This window comes from Narcine bancroftii, chromosome 6, assembly GCF_036971445.1.
Source record: "Narcine bancroftii isolate sNarBan1 chromosome 6, sNarBan1.hap1, whole genome shotgun sequence".
Classification (NCBI taxonomy): domain Eukaryota; kingdom Metazoa; phylum Chordata; class Chondrichthyes; order Torpediniformes; family Narcinidae; genus Narcine; species Narcine bancroftii.
Window position 1 is genome coordinate 91,465,717 of NC_091474.1, and position 19,407 is coordinate 91,485,123.

At 45.2% G+C, this 19,407-nt stretch overlaps 1 protein-coding gene across 8 annotated transcripts in view; it reads right to left on the reverse strand.

Moving 5' to 3' along the window:
- Positions 1–19,407, reverse strand: part of LOC138736340 (paladin-like) — a 175,423-nt gene that overhangs the window by 101,865 nt on the left and 54,151 nt on the right. For all 8 annotated transcript variants that reach the window (XM_069885692.1, XM_069885691.1, XM_069885686.1 and 5 more), the window contains exons 2-6: positions 7,994–8,188; positions 5,366–5,468; positions 4,583–4,762; positions 2,900–3,064; positions 2,018–2,178 (exon numbers count right to left, since the gene is read on the reverse strand). In XM_069885692.1, the coding sequence (XP_069741793.1) occupies positions 2,018–2,178; positions 2,900–3,064; positions 4,583–4,762; positions 5,366–5,468; positions 7,994–8,175 (791 nt within the window). In that variant the 5' untranslated portion in view covers positions 8,176–8,188. The remainder of the gene's footprint in view (positions 1–2,017; positions 2,179–2,899; positions 3,065–4,582; positions 4,763–5,365; positions 5,469–7,993; positions 8,189–19,407) is intronic.

The window sequence follows — 19,407 nt, forward strand, 5'->3', positions numbered from 1 at the left end:
TACCACACTAATAGACTGGTACCAGAACAGCCACAAGTTCGGAACAAGGCAAAGCGCTGCAATCATTTCACTGCAGACTTCCTTTGAACATTCATCGCACCGCTCTCTACAACATGAAAGGAAGGAGCCAGAAGTGTGGACAGATGTAAAATAGCATTTGTATCCACCCAAGAGACACACACCCGAAATTCAAATTTTGATCCCTTCTCTTTTTATACCAACACAGCAATAAATTGTTAACAAGACCTGACAACATAAAGAAAAATGGCTTCTTTTTAAAATTTAGATGGACAGCACAGTAAATGGCCCACGAGTCCATGCTACCAAATTAACCTACACCCCCAGTACGTTTTGAACAGTGGGGAAAATCCATGCAAACATGGGGAGAACATACAAACTCCTTACAGACAGCGTGGGATTCGAACCCCGGTCACGATTGCTGGTGCTGTGAAGGCATGGTGCTAACTGCTGAGCCAACCTTGCCGCCATTTTGTATCATGTTGTGTTTCACTCCTCTCTTTGACAACCTGATGCAAGTGACAGGATGCAATCCGTGGACAATACCACTATAAGATACTAGCCATGTTGGTACAATTTCACCCAGGCCGTGGATTTTTAAACTTGTGATTTCACACTGTGTAAAAATGGCTAGTTCTTTTCTCAGATCTGCACAGAGGGACATTTCCAAAGGTATTGCTGCTGGACTAATAATTCACACAATTTATGAGCACAAAGTGCAGGGCAGTTCCTGAAGTCAGCCCTTTCCCCAGCCAAATTCCGTTCTCCATCCAAACCGCCACAATAATTTCAGCAACATTGCTGGACAATGAGCAGAAACCCCAGCACATTTTTCCTTCTAATCCACATATGTGGATTCCTCAGTGGTGGCCAGGATCCTTGGGTACTCCCCAACTCCCAGGGACACATTAGAAGGCTTACAACCTCTGTCTATGCAGCTCCAGTTGTGTTCAGTTGCGAAAGTTTGATGTACTGCCACTAGCTAAGAATCTCTTGGCCCAAAATGCACATAGTTCTGCATTTTAAAATGACCTGATTTTTTATAAATGACCTGGATGAAGAGGAGTTGTGGATGGAGCTGAAGGTTTCGAAGGTTACAGGATGCAGAGTTGGGCAGAAGGTGGCCAATGGATTTCAATCTGGATAAGTGTGAGGTGATGAATTTTGGAAGGACAAACCAGAAGGATGAGTTAATGGTTGGTTACTTAAGAGTGTGGATGAACAAAGAGAGACCTTGGGGTTCAAATCCATCCATCCCTTAAGGTCGCCGCAAAGGTTGATAGGATAGTTAAGAAGGCCTATGGGATGCTGGGCTTCATTAATAGGGGGATTGTATTCAGGAGCAGAGAAATCACGTTCCAACTCTACAAATCTCTGGTGCGACCCGAGTATTATGTTCAGTTCACCTCATTATAGGAAGGATGTGGGAGCAGACGAGATTTACCAGGATGTTGCCTGGATTGGAAAACAAGTCTTATGAGGGCAAGGTTAGCAGAGCTGGGACTTTTCTCTTTGGAGCATAGAAGAATGAGAGGAGACTTGATAGAGGTCTACAAGAGAGGGATAGATAAGGTGGATGGCCAGTATCTGTTTCCCAGAACAGGATCACCGAACACCAAAAGGACATATGTACAAAGTTAATGGAAGGAAGTTTAGGGCAGACATCAGGGGATGGTGGTGGAGGCTGAAACATTGGGGCATATAAGAGATTCAGACGGACACATAGATGAAAGATAAATAGAGGGTTACAGGGTAGGGAGGGTTTAATACTTTTTTTTTAAGGAAGAAATATATGGGTCAGCACAACATCGAGGGTTGAAGGGCCTGTACTGTATTGTTCTATGTTCAACATCGGGAGAAGTATCCTTGAGTATTTATTGATCCTTTCCTTTCAACCTTGAAACGACTTTCCATTTGGTGTGGGTTCTTGTTACAATTATATCCTGCACTTACATGCAGTAGAATAACTAACAATTGAGATCACCATCATGCTCCATACCTGCAAGATGACTTGGTAAAGAGAGGTCTTTTGTAAACCTCTTCGGTTACATGGATATCCTCCTCACAGCTGATAGAAATAGCTCGAGGTTCATCCTTGAAGTGTTCAATGTCATTATAGACGTAGCTGATATTTTCGTTCAGCTGGGCAAAGTTGTAAAGCTGAAAAGTGGAAACATATCTAATGTTACTCCTTAACAGGTGACTGGTATTAGAGTCACAAGGTACAAGATTCTGGGAGAGATTTCCAGTTGTTGGGTTTGGTGAATTGAAAATATTGTCCGCAACGCTGGTGCCAGGGAGTTGGGATTTTATGGCAAACACCCCGAATTAGAAGAGTTCACCAGTTCTCTCATATAGGAGTCTAAGCGGCTGCAGACATTGTAGGAGTGCAGGACGTGAAGCCAAGTCTCTCTGACGAGATTCTCTTTTGTTTCTCTCTTGCTGTTAGGGGGCGCCGGGTAGCACTAACAGCGACTATTTGTCTGCCTTAGCAGAAGGCAATTTTGTGTAATATTACATGTTTGTGTAATATTACATGACATGAAAGGAATCTTGAATCACTAGAGCAGTACAGTGATGTGCTGGTAGATCTCTGCCTCACCGTACAGCAACTCAGGCTTGATCCTGATCTCCAGTGCTATCTGTGTGGAGTTCACAAACCTTTCCTGTGACTACATGGGCTGCCTCTAGTTTCTTCCCACGCCCCAGAGGGATTGAAAATTGCCCCTTGGATGGGTGGATGTGACAGAGTTTGTGGAAGTAAATGGAGCATAAAATGGGTAGTTGAAGGTCAGCGTACATTCAGAGGTTTGAAGTGCCAGATTCTGCAGTGAAATGATTGGCGACACTAAAATATTCAAATGAATCGCACGCGGTCTACCTCCTTCCTGATGCTCAGCTCCAGTTGTTCCACTCTTGTGTCTTTCCCGAGGTTGTGAAGATTCTCATGGAGATTTTCTTTCCGTCTGGGAGTGTACGGAATAAAATCATTTTCGACGCGCAAGAAGACCACGGGCTCCTCTCGAACACAGAAATATAGAATCTCCTGCAAAGGATATTAATTTCAGAAAAGCTACATTTCCACAGAAATTTTTTCACTCCTTCACGATGATCCAGTTCTATACAAGGAGAACTTGGTATGGGCAGTCACTGTTGGAAAATGCAGCCACAATGTGGTTTTTTTTTTGGAAGGCGGGCAGTGAGTCCAAGTGGAAATGGTGGGGCAGACTCAATGCTCAATGGGGTGAATAGCCTGTTCCAGCTCCAATTTCCTATGGTCTTTTATAGTATGCACATCAACCTCCAGAAACAGCAACATATCAATGAGCACATGGGGGCAACGATTGGTCTGGTCACCAGGCAGAACTTCCTGATAGTCTTTAAATCATTACACTTGGGAAGTTTTATGTCAATACGGTCATTTTGTGGTCTCTCTTCTCAAGTGGAAGGAGATAGCAAGTTGATTGCCTTTATGTGAAATGCACAACATTTATTGGTCATATCTGGACATATTTCAGTATGGCCACATTGTGGCTCGGAGAAGCTACAGGTCCCGTTCACTAATATCAGGGAAGAGAATATTTACTCAATAAACAGTTTATGAAGAGATTCCACAGATGATAGTAAAATGAACGGCAGCAAAGTCCCCTCAGATGAGCAGGATTACTTCTTCGTTAGATTGTAGTGAGTGAATGATCGTACCATTCTAACATAAAGATGGCTCTGTGATGCAGCAGTGATGCTTCTGTATTTTAGTTCCAGAGGTTTGATCTTGACCTTGGAGCCAATAATGTGAAATGTGCATGCTCCATTTTCATCTCACACTGTTCAAAAATATGCAGTCCAGCAAAGCCGTGGGCACTACCGGGTTGAAAATGCAGGGGGGGGGGGGGGCGCGGTCGCTCCACCCCATCCTCCCCAAGCTACGCCCCTGCCAGACAGGAGCAGGACCTCGGTGCGGAGGTGTCGGCGGTTGGGAAGGGGAAGCGTGCGCACACCAAGACTGGGTCTGTGTCGGGCTCCAGCATCGAGAGCTATGGGGCGAAGCCGGACCAGCCCCTGCCAGAGCAAGCGCATGGGGAGACAGAAACCCGTTGACTTGCCAGTGAGTGATCCTCCGGCCTGGGAAGCCTCCCCGAGGATTGGCGGGGACGAGTCAGGGATCGCCGGCGGTGGTTGGGATGTCTTGGTGATCGGCCATGACCAGCGTTTTTTTGGTGAGAATTAAGCATTATTTTAATGTTTAAAAGGCCTTCTCTGGTTGTTTGTTGTTGTTTAAACATTGATACAAGTGATTTCCTGCTGGTCTGGGCTGTGCTAAAAAAAATGACCAGTTATCTGAAAAATTCAGTCATCCGACATAGACCCGGTCCTGACCATTTTGGATAATCAGAGTGTACTGTCATTAGTCTTGGATTTTAAAATAATGTTTCAGGATTCCCTAATGGAATAAATTAGAGAGTGCTTGTGATTCGTTTGATTTCCGATCATTAGCTTAAAATAACGCAAACAGCTCAATTATTTCCACCCAAGAGGATTACAGATAACAAAGGTGGTCACTGACCTCATAACCTTCCTGTTGAAATATCTGGAGAACCTTTTTAAAACCATTAAGACTGGGTTGACCCATTCCAAATATTGGATAGTTTCCCTTGGCCTGTCTGAAATTGGGGACACCGTGGCTGTCCATTGTGTTCAAGATATCGATCTTGCTGTAGAGGTCGCAGACCATAAAGTATTTTCCCTGAAACACAATGGAAAATTAATGGTGAATCCAAAGGTAAGCTGACTGAGGGGTGGGATTTGAACATAGAGCAGTGCAGGCCCTTCACCCCACATTGCTGTGCCAAACTTTACACCCTGCCTCTCTAATTTAAAATTCCTCCGTGTGCCTGTCTCTTGAAATTCACCAATGTACCGGCCTCCACCACCGGCGCAGGTAGTGCAGACCACGCACCAACCACACTCTGGGCGGGGGGGGGGGGGGAAATTGAGGTGGAATTAAGGGAGGGGGAAATAAAATAAGAAAAATTAAAAGTGGATTGGGCAGATATAGAAGAAGAGGGAACAGCAGAATGGTGGGTGCGAGGGGTAGATGCAACACACAATCTCAAGCAACTGTAAAAATTTACTTATCCGGCATCTACCCATCTCCCATGGGTGCCGGATACCGGGGGTTTTACTGTATATCTTTACCTCCGATGGATGCAGAGAGTCCAGAAAACCTGTGAGTTTTCTGATCAAAGAACTACTTAACCCAGAGAGTTCATGGGAGAAACTTCTTCTCCCCCCCACCCCCCAAAGGACCATGCATCGAGAGACACCCATCGACATAAGCTTGCCTTACCTGAACCAGATGGTGTTCCGGCAAATTATCCGAAATCCTCCCAACAGTAAAATTTGCTTTGAACAAATCGTCGTGAATTTGAAACTCTTCCTTGCAGTTATAACTGGAGTAAATAGAAAATAAAACTGACAAGCAGCATTCCATTGGTACATTAACGCAGTGAAATAATGTTTCTGATGTTCTCCCCCTTCCCTTCAAGACCGTGCATTTTAGGAAGAACATCAGGAGCAAAAAAATAAGGGAATCCTCGGTTTTCCACTCAGACGGAGTTGGAAGAACAAAAGACAAATAAATGAAACAACTTTCCCTCTCATTCAGTCAGTCTATGGACGGTCATACAGGTTCCAATTAATGAATGAAGTCTTCCTTGACGGTCAGAACCATGAGGATGAAGAATAACTTCACTCTATTCTTAGTATCGAGTGATGGAACAAGGAAATGCAAAGTAGCATTCCCCTGGAGAAAATAACCTACAATCTGAGAAACAAGTACAGCACCTTTTTTGGCAGCCATACATGCACTACGTAGGTGCATGGAAGTGATTGTTCTACCGTTCCCTGCTGCGGCTCCTTCTCTCCCGCACTGATCCTGATCAAGGAAAGTCAAGAATGAGCACCGACCCCGGAACCCGTCCGTTGAGCCATGATAGTCCCTGTTTCTTTCTTTTTTTTATTTGTACTTTTATTCATTTCCTTAATGTTAATGTGTGTTATTGTTATTGACATTGTAGTATGAATGAATCGTTTAGGTGGGGGGGGGGAGGGGGGTAATGACGTGGGCTTGTATATACAATCATAGAGAAAAGGAGTACATGTATACGAGATTGTGAACTGCCATCGTTGGCAGGACGCGGTATATGACTGTACAAGCCTGTGTGAAAAATTATACATTTTCAAAAAAAAGAATAACTTCACCAGATGCCACTGAACCATTACGAGGAAATCTGTGGCAGGAACCCTGGCTGGTGTTTATCTGCCCTTGATTAGGGTGCCTGAGGTGAAAAGGAAGATCAAGCAAAGGGAGAGCAAAAACACACAGAAATGCTGGGGGTTCTCAGCCGGGCTCACAGTGTCCATGGGAGGAAAATATCTATTACTGGTGTTTTGGGCCTGAGCCCTTCATCAAGGCATAAGCCAAAAGCAGGCAGATCTCTGAATTAAAGACAAAGAGAGAAAGGGAGGGGAAGGAGTACAGGCCACCAGCCAAAAGGTGTTCATTGGATACAAGAGGAAAGGTAAGAATTGATTTTGGCTCTGTGAAAGTAGAGGGGTGGGAGCTGAGGGGTGAGGGGGGGAGCTGATGGGCGAGGGAAGGAGCTGAGGGGTGAGGGGGGAGCTGAGGGGCGAGGGGGGAAGCTGAAGGGCGAGGGGGGGAGCTGAGGGGCGAGGGGGGAGCTGAGGGGCGAGGGGGGAGCTGAGGGGGCAAGAGAGGAGCTGAGGGGGCGAGGGAGGAGCTGAGGGGTGAGGGGGAGCTGAGGGGCAAGGGGGGAACTGAGGGGTGAGGGGGGAACTGAGGGGTGAGGGGGAGCTGAGGTGTGAGGGGGGAGTTGAGGGGCGAGGGGGGAGTTGAGGGGCGGGGGGGAGCTGAGGGGTGAGATGAAGACACAAGATGAATAAACCTTTATGTAAGTGGCCAAAGCTTTTCAATGATTTCATTAACATTTATGGTTTTTAGAAAAAAATAACATAATTACTGCCCTTGTGGTCATTCACACTGGCCACTGCAAGTACCTGAGTCCCAGTCCCAGGGGGGTTGGACTTGCAGTAGAGTGGATGACCGTCAATGAATGTTTCCGGTATGATTTACAGTGCAGGCTCCCTCCAAAAAGTTGTAGGGGTCCTGCAGGATAAATCGCGGAGTAGAAATTCCTGCACATTCCTTTTTCAATTGCCTGTGTAGCGGAAAAATTCCTTGATTGTGCCTGCAGTCTAAAAACCATAAGTGTTAGGAAGGGCAGAATGTATTATCCATTCTGAATTACCCCTGATCTGATGACACCTTTAAGTGTTTAACTATACTATCAGTGGATGTGGAGTCAGGTGGAGGTGACATTCCAATGACGATGGCAGTTCTTGTTCAGCGGCCGGGTGGCATTCACAAGGAGAGTTATCTGGAATCTGGATAAAGCTTGCACAGGTCTGTCACTTGGTTCCATGTTTTAGATTGTCAAAGCAGTACAACGTCAATGGAAAAAAATCTACAATCCTGACTTCAGATTCATCAAGAAACACTGAATATACCGTGGCTCAGTTCTCTGGAGGCGACCTGACAAAAAGATCAATAATGAATGGATTGGCTGGAGCACAGGAGGGAGATGTAAACACAGGATAATTAAATTCATGAAGGAAAGTGAGTGAAGCATCTTTAGGTTGGGGACTGTGGAACTTTCTGTCACAGAGTTTTGATGAAAGGGGGGAATCTAGCTGAATATTTGTGGGAGAAGAGAACTGAAGGATATATTGGAGCGAAATGAGGTAAGTGGGAGCTCTCGGAATATCAACAAGGTGTTGCTTGACTGGCCCGTGTAACATTTCACTTCAAACCCAGGATACAAGAGGATTTGCTTTGGCCACCTGACCCCTGCTTTTTTGTTTGCCAGCACAGAACAGTTTTAACAGCCAGACTCACGTGATCAACACAGGTGCCACCTTGTTGGTGATGATGGATTTGGCCCTGTTGTGAATGCTGAGGGTCTGGAAGGAGTTGACACTGATCGAACGCCTGCTGTCCGTGGTCCCATTGCTTTGCCCATTGTCACTGCTCTGTCCTGTGGATAGAGTTTGCTGGGCAGCGCTGGCGGTTGTCCCCATAATCCACCAAATGCTTTCAGCAGACAAAATGAGTGTTTAAACAGCATGATAACATCAATCAAAACAGAACAGTGATTCCCAGCACAGTGCTGGACACTATGTTGGCAGAGAAATGCTACGTCGCAGACCAGCAGCAATAAAAACTCACCAAGACAATAAACAATATATTTATAAATAACTACTAATAATATAGCATCTCACTTAAACCATTCCAAATTTCCACAGACGTGCTTTCTTCACGATGCCATTAGTGAGTTGGGTCCACGAAAGAGCCTCCGATTGGGCGACTCCCAAGAGCTTACATGTGCTCACCCTCTCCACCTCTGATCACTGGATCATGCACCTCTGATTTTCCCTTCCTGAAGTCAACAATCTTAGATGCCACTTTAGCCCCAAATGGTCAACACTGGCTCCGAATTATCCTCCATGAATGCCTGTTTATTTAACACCTCAAGTTGGGCAAAGTGAAGTAGTTGGCACTCTGGAAGCCACAGTGGTCAGAAAAGTACTCGCCATTTCAAGTTCTTTTTAAAGCAATCAGCTGAATGAGATATTAATTTGAAACAAGTTTTTAATTCCATAGCCTTCCTGCAAATTTTCAAATGGTTTTCATTTTGTTATCCAAATCAGCTCACATGAGCATTGCACTCAACAAGGTGCTGCCATAACTATGACGTTTAGCAAAAAATTGGAATTATTGAAAATCTGAAATACAGAAAATATTGGAAATGTTCAACAGGTCAGGCAGCCTCTATCGAGAAGGAGGCAAGAGTCAGCGTTTCAGGGTGATGGCCTTTTCTCAGCACCACAGTGCTCTCTCAAGAGTCAGTAGGGGATTCGATGTTACAATTTCGAAGAGCAGGGGAACTGCTCCTCGCCTGCTTTTGTCTCACAGTTAATGTTAGAAACGCCGGTTGATTATCAGGTTAACATCTCACTGTTGCTCAAATTCGTACATTACTGCACTTCCAACATCTATAAGCTTCCCTGTCACAACCCAGGAGGTTCAAAGTTCAGGTTTATTGTCAGAGTACAGACATGATATCATATACCACCATGAGATTCTTTTCCCTGCGGGCCAGGCTGAATTTCTACTCATTGGTAACTCTAAGCCATACTCAAGAAAAAGACACGTATACAAAAGTGAGAAATGGAAACAAAGAAAGAAATGGAAACAAACAATACAGAAAAAAATAAATATTCAGTAATCAATAATGTGCAAAGTAAGATTCCTTAAATGAGTCCCCTGATGGAGTTTGTTGAGGAGTCGGATGGTGGAAGGGTAGCAGTTGTTCCTGAACCTGGTGGTACGAGCCTTGTGGCACCGATACCTCTTTCTTGATGGCAGCAACTGGGAGGTGTGGATCCTTGATGATTGGTGCAGCGTTCCCATAGACGTCCTTGATGGCGCGGAGGGTTTTGCCTCTGATGTCCTGGAGTGGGTCCACTATTTTTAAACGGGGTTTTCTGCTCAAAAGTATTGTGCCCCCACACCAGGACACTATACAGCCCATCAACACACTTTCAACAACACATCTGCAGGCATTTGTCAAGGTTTCCAACATCACACCAAACCTCTGCAAATTCCTGAGGAAGTTGAGGCGTTGACGTGCTTTCTTCACAATGATGGTAGAGTATTGGGCCCAGGAAAAATTCTCCGAGATAGTGACTCCCAGGAATTTAAATTTGCTCACCCTCTCCACCTCTTATCCCCACAATGATCACTGGATTGTACATCTCTGGTTTTCCCTTCCTAAAGTCCACAATCAGCTCCTTGGTCTTGGTGGACACTAGGCCCTTTCATACAGTCAAAAAGCCCGAGTGTAAAGGCGGAGATTCTCCACCCTTACATCGGGAGACTTACCTCCACGAAAGCTCCCAGGCTGGCTCCAAGGTGCCGACCACAATTCCTCTCGGTGGGGGGTGAGGAGAGAGGGCCAGTGGCGGAGCGCTGTGCTCCACCACCTAGCATGAATGTGCAGCCGCTGCAAGCCAGCTGGTGGGGGGGCGCTACGAGGCACCGCTCAACAAGAATGCGACGCAAGAGCAGCCTTTACAGCTGGCCTCCAGGGCCTAGTGCACCATTCAGCCAAATTTTCTATCACCCTCCTGTAGATGGTGGTGTCATCATACCAAGCCACACAGTGTCGGAGCAGGGGATGCTGTCCCGGTGCTGATGGACTATATAAATGCAAGTTTATCTTTTTTTTAAAAAATGTGGCTCCAAAATATCAAAAATAATATGGGTATTTTTCAGCCATTTTCAGGGGCGAACGATTTTCAATGCCACATGTGCTAATGTTGATTTTTTTTAAACAATTCTAGCAGGGAGAAGTTGTTCGCTTCATTTTTTTAAATGCACATTTCTCCTTGCTCTAAAAATACCTGTTGTCCTCTTGGATAGACACTTTGGATGGACTTTCCTCAGCTTTGGAGCATTGACATTAACCGGCTTGACCAACCACCTCATTTTCTCCCCACCATCCAACCTTATGCAGTTTTAATGTGGGCCACTGGATGGAGATCTGGAGTCAGAGGCAAAAGCTAGAGGCACTGAATTTAAATTCAGACCTGCAGCTCGGAGACAGGCCCTTTCGGCCCACAAGCCCGTGCTTTCCAAATTATACCCAATTGGCCTACAACACCGGTGGGAGAAAACAGGAGCCCCCAGAGGAAACTAATACAGACACGCACAAACAGACAGCGCGGGATTCGAACCCTGGCCCTGTTCGCTGGTGATGTCACAGCATTGCGCTAACCGCCGTGCCAACTGTGCCACTCCTGTGAGGCGAATGGAGGTTTGCTTGCTGCTGGCCAATAGGGAGAGGGGGGTCCAACTTTGAGGTGTTAACCTTAGCACCTGCACGCCAAGGTTTGCAAAAGATGGTCATGGAGATGGTGCTTGAACTGGTTCCACCAAAATTTCACGGATTTGAGCAGGTTTTGACCAGACACAGCAAAAGTTATTTAAGGAGAGAAAACACCAAACGACCAACCAAGTAGCAGTAGAGGAAATTAGAACATTATATTAGGATTTGGCAGTCAACATGGAAACAAAATTCACATTTGGCAACTTGGATATTCTTGGTTTTAGAAAAGGGGGAAAATGGTGAATGTGGTGTAGGAACCGGTGAATGTGGAAAAACGAGAACCAGGGGTCACAGTTTAAGAATAAGGGGGAAGTGTTTTTAGGACCGAGATAAGGAAAAAATTCTTCTCACAAGAGGGTGGTGGATCTGTCGAATTCTTTGCCACAGGAAGTAGTTGAGGCCATATTTAAGATTTGACCCTTGTGGCTAAGGGGATCAGGGGGTGTGGGGAGAAGGCAGGAACCGGGTACTGATCAGCCATGATCATATTGAATGGCGGTGTCGGCTTGAAGGGCCAAATGGCCTACTCCTGCACTTATTTTTCTATGTTTCTATGAATCAGTGAAAGTGGTGTATTTGGTGGGGGGGGGGGGGAGGGGTGGTAAGTAGATATTAAATAAAATTGCAACAAGGGTTGGAGTGTCTGGATCAATAGGCTTCAGTCCAAAAATAACATTCAGGACTGAGATGAGAAGAAATTCTCCACCCCAAAAATAACATTCAGGACTGAGATGAGAAGAAATTCTTCACCCAGGAGTAAAATAAATCTTAGGTTTTCGACTTAAGAGCGAACACATTTATCAAGTGTATCAAGGATAGAGATGGACAGGATTTTAGACCTTATCGGAATCAAAGGATGTGAGATTATTGCAAAGAAATGATACAAATGATAAATGGTCTGACCGGTACGTCAGAGCAGGAATAAGGGTTCAAGTGGACCACCAATTTGAACATGATGGGCCATATCTACTGCCCCTCTGAATTCCCTTGCCTGCCAGATCAACCAACAAAGCGTGGGGTGAAACTATTGAATCCAGACATGTTGTAAAAGGATCTGGAGAAATTAGTTAAAGCATTTTTTTTTTAAATCACTTCATTGAGCCAGAACAAGGCATCTGTAAGCAATACAATAACCACACTCGTCAGCTTGATTAGAAGTATCAGAGTCCAAGGTCAAGTTCGAATTTTGCACTGCAGCGTTTGATCTTTCTCAAAGGATTCCTGCAGTTTCCTTGCATCATTTTTCATGCCTTGAGGGAGAGAAATAGTAACAAATATCTCTCCCACATCTTAGGAAAACCTGAGGACAAATGTCCAAGGCAACCTGGTAATAATCCTGATTTCAGTCCCAGAGGCCATCCTGAGAACTTGCACAATAAACACTGGCAGGTTTGCATAATCCACCAAGTGGGCCATCAACCCCTTCTAATCGCTGTTCTGGTTTACTGTCATCCGATTGTACAAGTACAACCCAACGAAACGGCGTTCTCCAGTCCTTGGTGCAAAAACTCACAGACATTCAACCAGACGCAACATATACATAAATAATATATAAGCAAGAGCAGAATTACATCTATTGTTTTGTACAAATGAGAGCCTCAAACGTGTGAGCAGTTGCTTTAGTGGATCGTGTAATCATATGGCTAGTGCAACCATTTTCATCAGCTCAAGTCATTCTGCTTCGTTCCATGAAGCCCCACAAAATGGTTAATGTTTCAGGATGTTTTCAGCTGGGTTCAGGGTCTTCAGTTCGGAGCGTACCGCCACGCAGCTTCCCTCAGCCCATCCCACCTCTTGCCAACACCAGTAACCACCTGGCCGCCAGATGGCCATGGTTTAAGACAGAAGGGCCTGTGATGCAGGCCCAAGCCTTCCTGGCCAGGCAGCTGTGGTGGGGGAGCATGATTCAAAGCTTTTGACTTAAAGGACCACAATCAAAGCCAGACTTTCAGAACAGATTTTATTACCTCTAATGATTTCTAAACCCCCCCCCCCCCCGTGACCCCTCTTCCTGAAAACAGGAATAAGCTACAAGTGCACCAAATTCCCTCCGAGTCACGGGGTGTAGGGTCCCCACAGTCCTTCAGTCAAGCCTTCAGTAATGAATTGCAGGGACACATGCAATGAGATACTCTCTCTCTCTCTCTCCAACACTAACCTCACCTCCCCCCCCCACCCACTCCTCTCTGATCACGTGCAAATCCAATAGCCTGTATAAAAAGCAGTTATGTTGCTCATCTCTTTACAGAGATTACTCTGCATCGAAGAGAAATGCCAAAATGCAGAAAATAACCAAATCTGCTCACAAGCTTGTTTCCAGATCATGTGATCATGACTATTGAAGACATGTGTGTGCAATGCTACCTCAAAAAGGCAGCCAACATCACCCCAGCTCGACAGCCAAAAGGTGCAGAAGATTGAAGTCCTGCACCACTGGAATAAAGTATAGATTTGTTTTCCCAACAGCCATCCGGCTCATGAACATCCCCACAATTACTGAACCCTAACTATAAACTCCAGGATCAGCACAAGATCCATCTGCACTATTGAAATGTCATTTTGGGGGGGGGTGGGGGGGGGTCATGCACTAACGGCAACTGGGAATATCTATCGCTTTATATTTATTGTAAAAACCCTTTGGTATTCGGCACCTATGGTCATTGGTAGATGCAGGATCATTGAATTTTCCGAATGCGTGATTGGCCCAACTCACAGCAAAGTGCATCAATCTAAAGCTTCTGTATTTTTTTTTAAATCTATTTATTTTTCTCAATTTTTATTTGCTGGTTGTTTGAATTCCGGATAACAGAGGTTGTACTCTCTTGACATATTGATGCAGTTCAACTTGTTCAACAGTTTTTGGGTGCATCTTACGCGGCTGTTGCAAGTAAAAATTTTGCGGCATCTGTATATTGCACTTCTCTAAATGATGATAAACATTCATCTCATCATCCCCAGAGTATTTTATGAATTTCCAGAAGAATAGTCTGAATATTCGACCAAATATTTGTTCTGTATCCACCTAAAATAACAAATTCCTGCTGTTTATAGCAACTTCTACCACCCCAGGAAATGCAAAATGCTTTACATTCATTGAAGTATTGTAAACATGGTCCTTGGTGAAACACAAAAAATTCGGCAGTCAATTCACTCACAGCAACTGCCCACCAACACCAGGGTGATATGAGCAGGCAATCTGCTGTTAGGACGTCGGCTGAGACAAAATATCTGCAGAACTCCTATTGTTTACTTCAAAGTAGAGATGGATTCTATCCCAGCAGCTCTCAAGAGGCATTTCAGCATGATCTAGCCCCCACGGTGCAGAGGTAAGAGAAGGAGGCCAGAAACCTCAAGCCTGACCCAACATTTAATATGATCTATGTTTGCATAAATTCCTCTTTCAAGATTCTTTTATTGTCATGTAATAAACACAAATGTTACATTACATGAAATTGCCGTAAGGCAAAGATTTGCCATCAGCAAAAATTGCCCCTCGAAGCCAGAGAAACAAGAGAGAATCCCTTCAGATTCTTTTATATATAAATATATATTCTTTCTTCTTCTTCTTCTTTGGCTTGGCTTCGCGGTCGAAGATTTATGGAGGGGTAATGTCCACATCAGCTGCAGGCTCATTTGTGACTGACAACTCCGATGCGGGACAGGCAGACACGGTTGCAGCGGATGCAAGGGAAAATTGGTGGGTTGAGGTTGGGTGTTGGGATTTTCCTCCTTTGTCTTTTGTCAGTGAGGTGGGCTCTGCGGTCTTCTTCAAAGGAGGTTGCTGCCCCCCCGAACTGTGAGGCTCCAAGATGCACGGTTGGAGGCAATATCAGCCCACTAGCGGTGGTCAATGTGGCAGGCACCAAGAGATTTCTTTAGGCAGTCCTTGTACCTCTTTTTGGTGCACCTCTGTCTCAGTGGCCAGTGGAGAGCTCGCCATAGAACACGATCTTGGGAAGGCGATGGTCCTCCATTCTGGAGACGTGACCTACCCAGCACAGTTGGATCTTCAGCAGTGTGGATTCGATGCTGTTGGCCTCTGCCATCTCGAGTACTTCGATGTTGGAGATGAAGTCGCTCCAATGAATGTTGAGGATGGAGCGGAGACAACGCCGGAGGAAGCATTCTAGGAGCCGTAGGTGATGCCGGTAGAGGACCCATGATTCGGAGCCGAACAGGAGTGTGGGTATGACAATGGCTCTGTATACGTTAATCTTTGTGAGGTTTTTCAGTTGGTTGTTTTTCCAGACTCTTTTGTGTAGTCTTCCAAAGGCGCTATTTGCCTTGGGGAGTCTTTTGTCTATCTCGTTGTCGATCCTTGCATATAAACACAATGGAAAAGCACGGTAAAATAAATAAATTAATATTTGCATACTTACCTCTGGGTTGGTTGTGTATACAGGAAGCGCATTTACACCGACTTCCTCCGCTGTGGAGGGTAAACGTGGGTGGGGGGGTGGGGAAGTGTCATATTCATTATCCTGGTTTCCTATGGAGTGCCTGCAGTCAATTTGGACTGCAGGTGGTCTGTAAAGATGTCTAATGGTCTTGGAGGAAAAATAACGGGATGGAATTTAGCAAATAGATTCCATCTCGACTTTTTTTTACACCGCCAGCGGAGCAGAAAATTTACACAAATTTTCTGCCTCTCAGCAGCCGTGAGAGTCTGTAGGTTCACCTCCAGTGCTCCCAGAGCCACATATTTCACTCCAAACCATCGGCAACCCGAAGTCCAGATCCAAACCTCGTTACGTCAGCTCCGGCACCTCTGTTATTTGCCAATTCCCCATGACCTATCCTTCCAATATGTATCCATGTCCATTTTTACGATCTGCCCTCCACAGTCCCCTGGGGACAGAGAATTCCAGACGTTCATGACCTCGGAGAAGAAATTTCTATAATCTCAGTTTTAAATAGCCAGTCATTTATTTTTCAGCTAGGTCTTCTTGTTCATCGCTCTCCCACCTGTGAAAACATCTCAGAATCAGAATTCATTGTCATGAACACATCGCATGAAATTCACTGTTTTGCAGCCGGAAAACATTACATAAACCACCTTTAAAATAAATACGGTAAGGTCAAACTCTGCGGTTCATTATTCATTCAGGAATCTGATGGCAGAGGGGAAGAAGCTGTCCTAGAGCCACTGGAGTGCTCATCTTCAGGCTCCTGTACCTTTTTCCCGATGGTAGCAGAGTGAAGAGAGCATGGCTTGAGTGGTGGGGGTCCTTGAGGATAGAGGCTGCTTTCTTAAGATATCACCTCCTGTAGACGTCCTTGATTGGAGTAAAGACTGGCGCCCATGATGTTGCAGGCCGAGTTTTTATTTGTCCTGAGAGTTGGCACCTCTGTTCCAGGCGGTGATGCAACCAGCCAGAATGCACTCCCGGTAGAAGTTTTCAAGAGTCTTACCGAATCTCACCATAAACCCTTGTCACGCTCCCTTAAGATTGTATCCAAACACACAAGGGGACCAATCTTCCAAACTCCGTGAAATGCCAGCCAAAACCATCAATTCTCTCTTGACAAGACACCACTCTCATCTGGGGACAAATGTGATTTTTCCCAGGGTGGGAATAGCAAACACAAGACCACGTGTACAAAGTGAAAGAAGGAAAGTTTAGTGAAGACTATATAAATACAGAATACCTTGCCAGGGATGGTGGTGGAGGCTGGAACATTAGGGGCATTTGAGAGACTTAGACAGGCTCATGGATGGATGGGTTATGAGGTAGGGAGGGTTTAATTTTTTTTTGGTAGGAATATATAGGTCAGCACAACATCCAGAGCCAAAGGGCCTGCACTGGGCTGTAATGCTCTACGTTCTATGCCACACAGAAATTTTACTTTGCAGACAGTAAATTCCATCAGGATTCCTGGATTTCCCTGGAATGGTCTTAGGGAATCCTCATCAGTGAACCTGAATCCTGTGCAGACTCGAGGCATCAGATTAAGTTATGGGGAAGGAAACTTCTGCCAATATCCATCTATTACCTTCCCTAAGCTGATGAATCAGTGTACCTGACCCATGTTGACCAGCACTCGGAGGAGTCACCGAGTATAGAGCGCAGAGACTTCAGAATCAGTTATCGAGAGAAGCTTGACTGCATCTTGGCACATGGGTGCTGTGGTTAGCACTGCACTTTAAAGTGCCAGCAATCAGGATTCAAACCCACCGCTGTCTGTTAGAAGTTTGTACTTTCTCCCAGTGTCTGCCTGAGTTTCCTCCCATCCTTCAAAAAAAAAATGTATGAGGGTTGTAGATCAATTGGGTGGCACGGGCTCGTGAGCTTCTGAACAAGCTCACCAAGTCCTGACTACATCTGTGGTAGTTATTTAGTTCAAGGGCCCTTGGGGAAAATTAATTAAAGCTATCATTCTCTTAACTAAAAAAAAATGAATCCCCTCCCTCTGCCCCAGCACTCACAGCCATTTGCACAAAATAATTAAAAAAATGGCAGTCCCCCTGCAGATCAGCCCCATTTTTCTGTAACCTACAGTCACGCCACGCTGCTGAAGATCCAGCTGCGCTGGGTGGGTCACGTCTCCAGAATGGAGGACCATCGCCTTCCCAAGATCGTGTTATATGGCGAGCTCTCCACTGGTCACCATGACAGAGGTGCACCAAAGAAAAGGTACAAGGACTGCCTAAAGAAATCTCTTGGTGCCTGCCACATTGACCACCGCCAGTGGGCTGATATCGCCTCATTCCGTGCATCTTGGCGCCTCACAGTTTGGCGGGCAGCAACCTCCTTTGAAGAAGACCGCAGAGCCCACCTCACTGACAAAAGGCAAAGGAGGAAAAACCCAACACCCAACCCCAACCAACCAATTTTCCCCTGCAGCCGCTGCAACCGTGTCTGCCTGTCCCTCATCGGACTTGTCAGCCACAAACGAACCTGCAGCTGACGTGGACTTTTACCCCCTCCATAAATCTTCGTCCGCGAAGCCAAGCCAAAGAAAGACAGTCACGCCACAGAAATGAACCACCAATGGGGTTGTCAACCTTCTTGGACCTTGCTGAAGCTTCCAGCCGAGTTTAATACTTGAAGCAAAGTATTGGAACATGCAAATGAAAGGTGCTCTCTCCCATGGTGAAAAAAATAAAGTTGCAAATTGAAATAAATTCTGCTAGAATGGCTGTCAGATACATCAAACTGAGTTATTAGCTGACCAACTGGCCGTGCCTACGCATTGTGCTGGGGTGATCAGGGAGATTCGAAACCAATGGCAGGGCAGTGGAAGGCAGGGGAAGAATGTTGCGAAACCCACATCAGATCAAACCCTGGCTTACGCCAAACCTTCCCAGCTGCAATGAACCTACTGCCACTTTGGCTTGTCCAACTCATGGCTTAGATGCTCAGAAAGTTCCCTTTCATTACAATTAAAAAATCTTTTGCTTTTAAAAGCAGATTCCTCCTACACCCCCCCCCCCCAAAAAAAAACACCATCACAAAGTGCCTCATTGCAGCCAAATAATAGGAAACTGGTTTCATTCCAAACTGGTACTCCTAATACCCATTAACTGCACATCAATGCACAAATACTATAAAGCTTCAGAAGCACAGATAGACCTGCAGGACAAAGTTCGTCGTCATGACAATGCTTCATGCGTTTTGTTTAACATTAGAATTTGATTTTCTTAAAACACAGAAAATCATTATTGTCAATCCAAATCAGAACGCATTTAGTCTCAGGACTGTAAAAAGACGCAGTATAATTAAGAACAGGAAACACTGCAGGGATTCTCCCAAGTTGTCTCATTATTAGACTTTGCAGGCAGAAGCACAAGGCTGCTTGCTGAAACTACTGTTCGATTCTTACTTCAGACGAGGAAGTCTTCTCGATTTATCCAGGTGACACTGGGTCACATTCTACCAAAATTAATGACTTGATATGGTGAGGCAATTTTTATAAACCCTAAAACTAATCGCAGTCTCGCAGGATAGAAATTTATTGTCATGAACAAGTCACAAAATCCGGTGTTTTGTGGCAGCGGCATAGTTCAACCATTCGTATAAACCGCCTCACCACAATAGTGCTTGAAAAGTGACACAGTGTCATTCAGGAATCTGATGGCAGCGTGGAAGAAGCTGTCCTGGTGCCACTGAGTGCTCGTCTTCAGGCTCCTGTAGGTTGCAGTTTCCACACTACCCCTGGTAACTTCAAGCTCTGCATCACTCCCAGTGCTGATCCCAGCTGAGGAAGACCTCTTGTGCATAAGCTGAGAGATGTCCTTTAAATACAACTATCCAGGAATCCCCGGGAGTTTCCAGGAATAAAAGATACACCATCAAAAAAAAAAATTTAAAGCATAACTTTGGATGATGAGAACATTTAAAGAGAGGTTGCCCTTATTTTA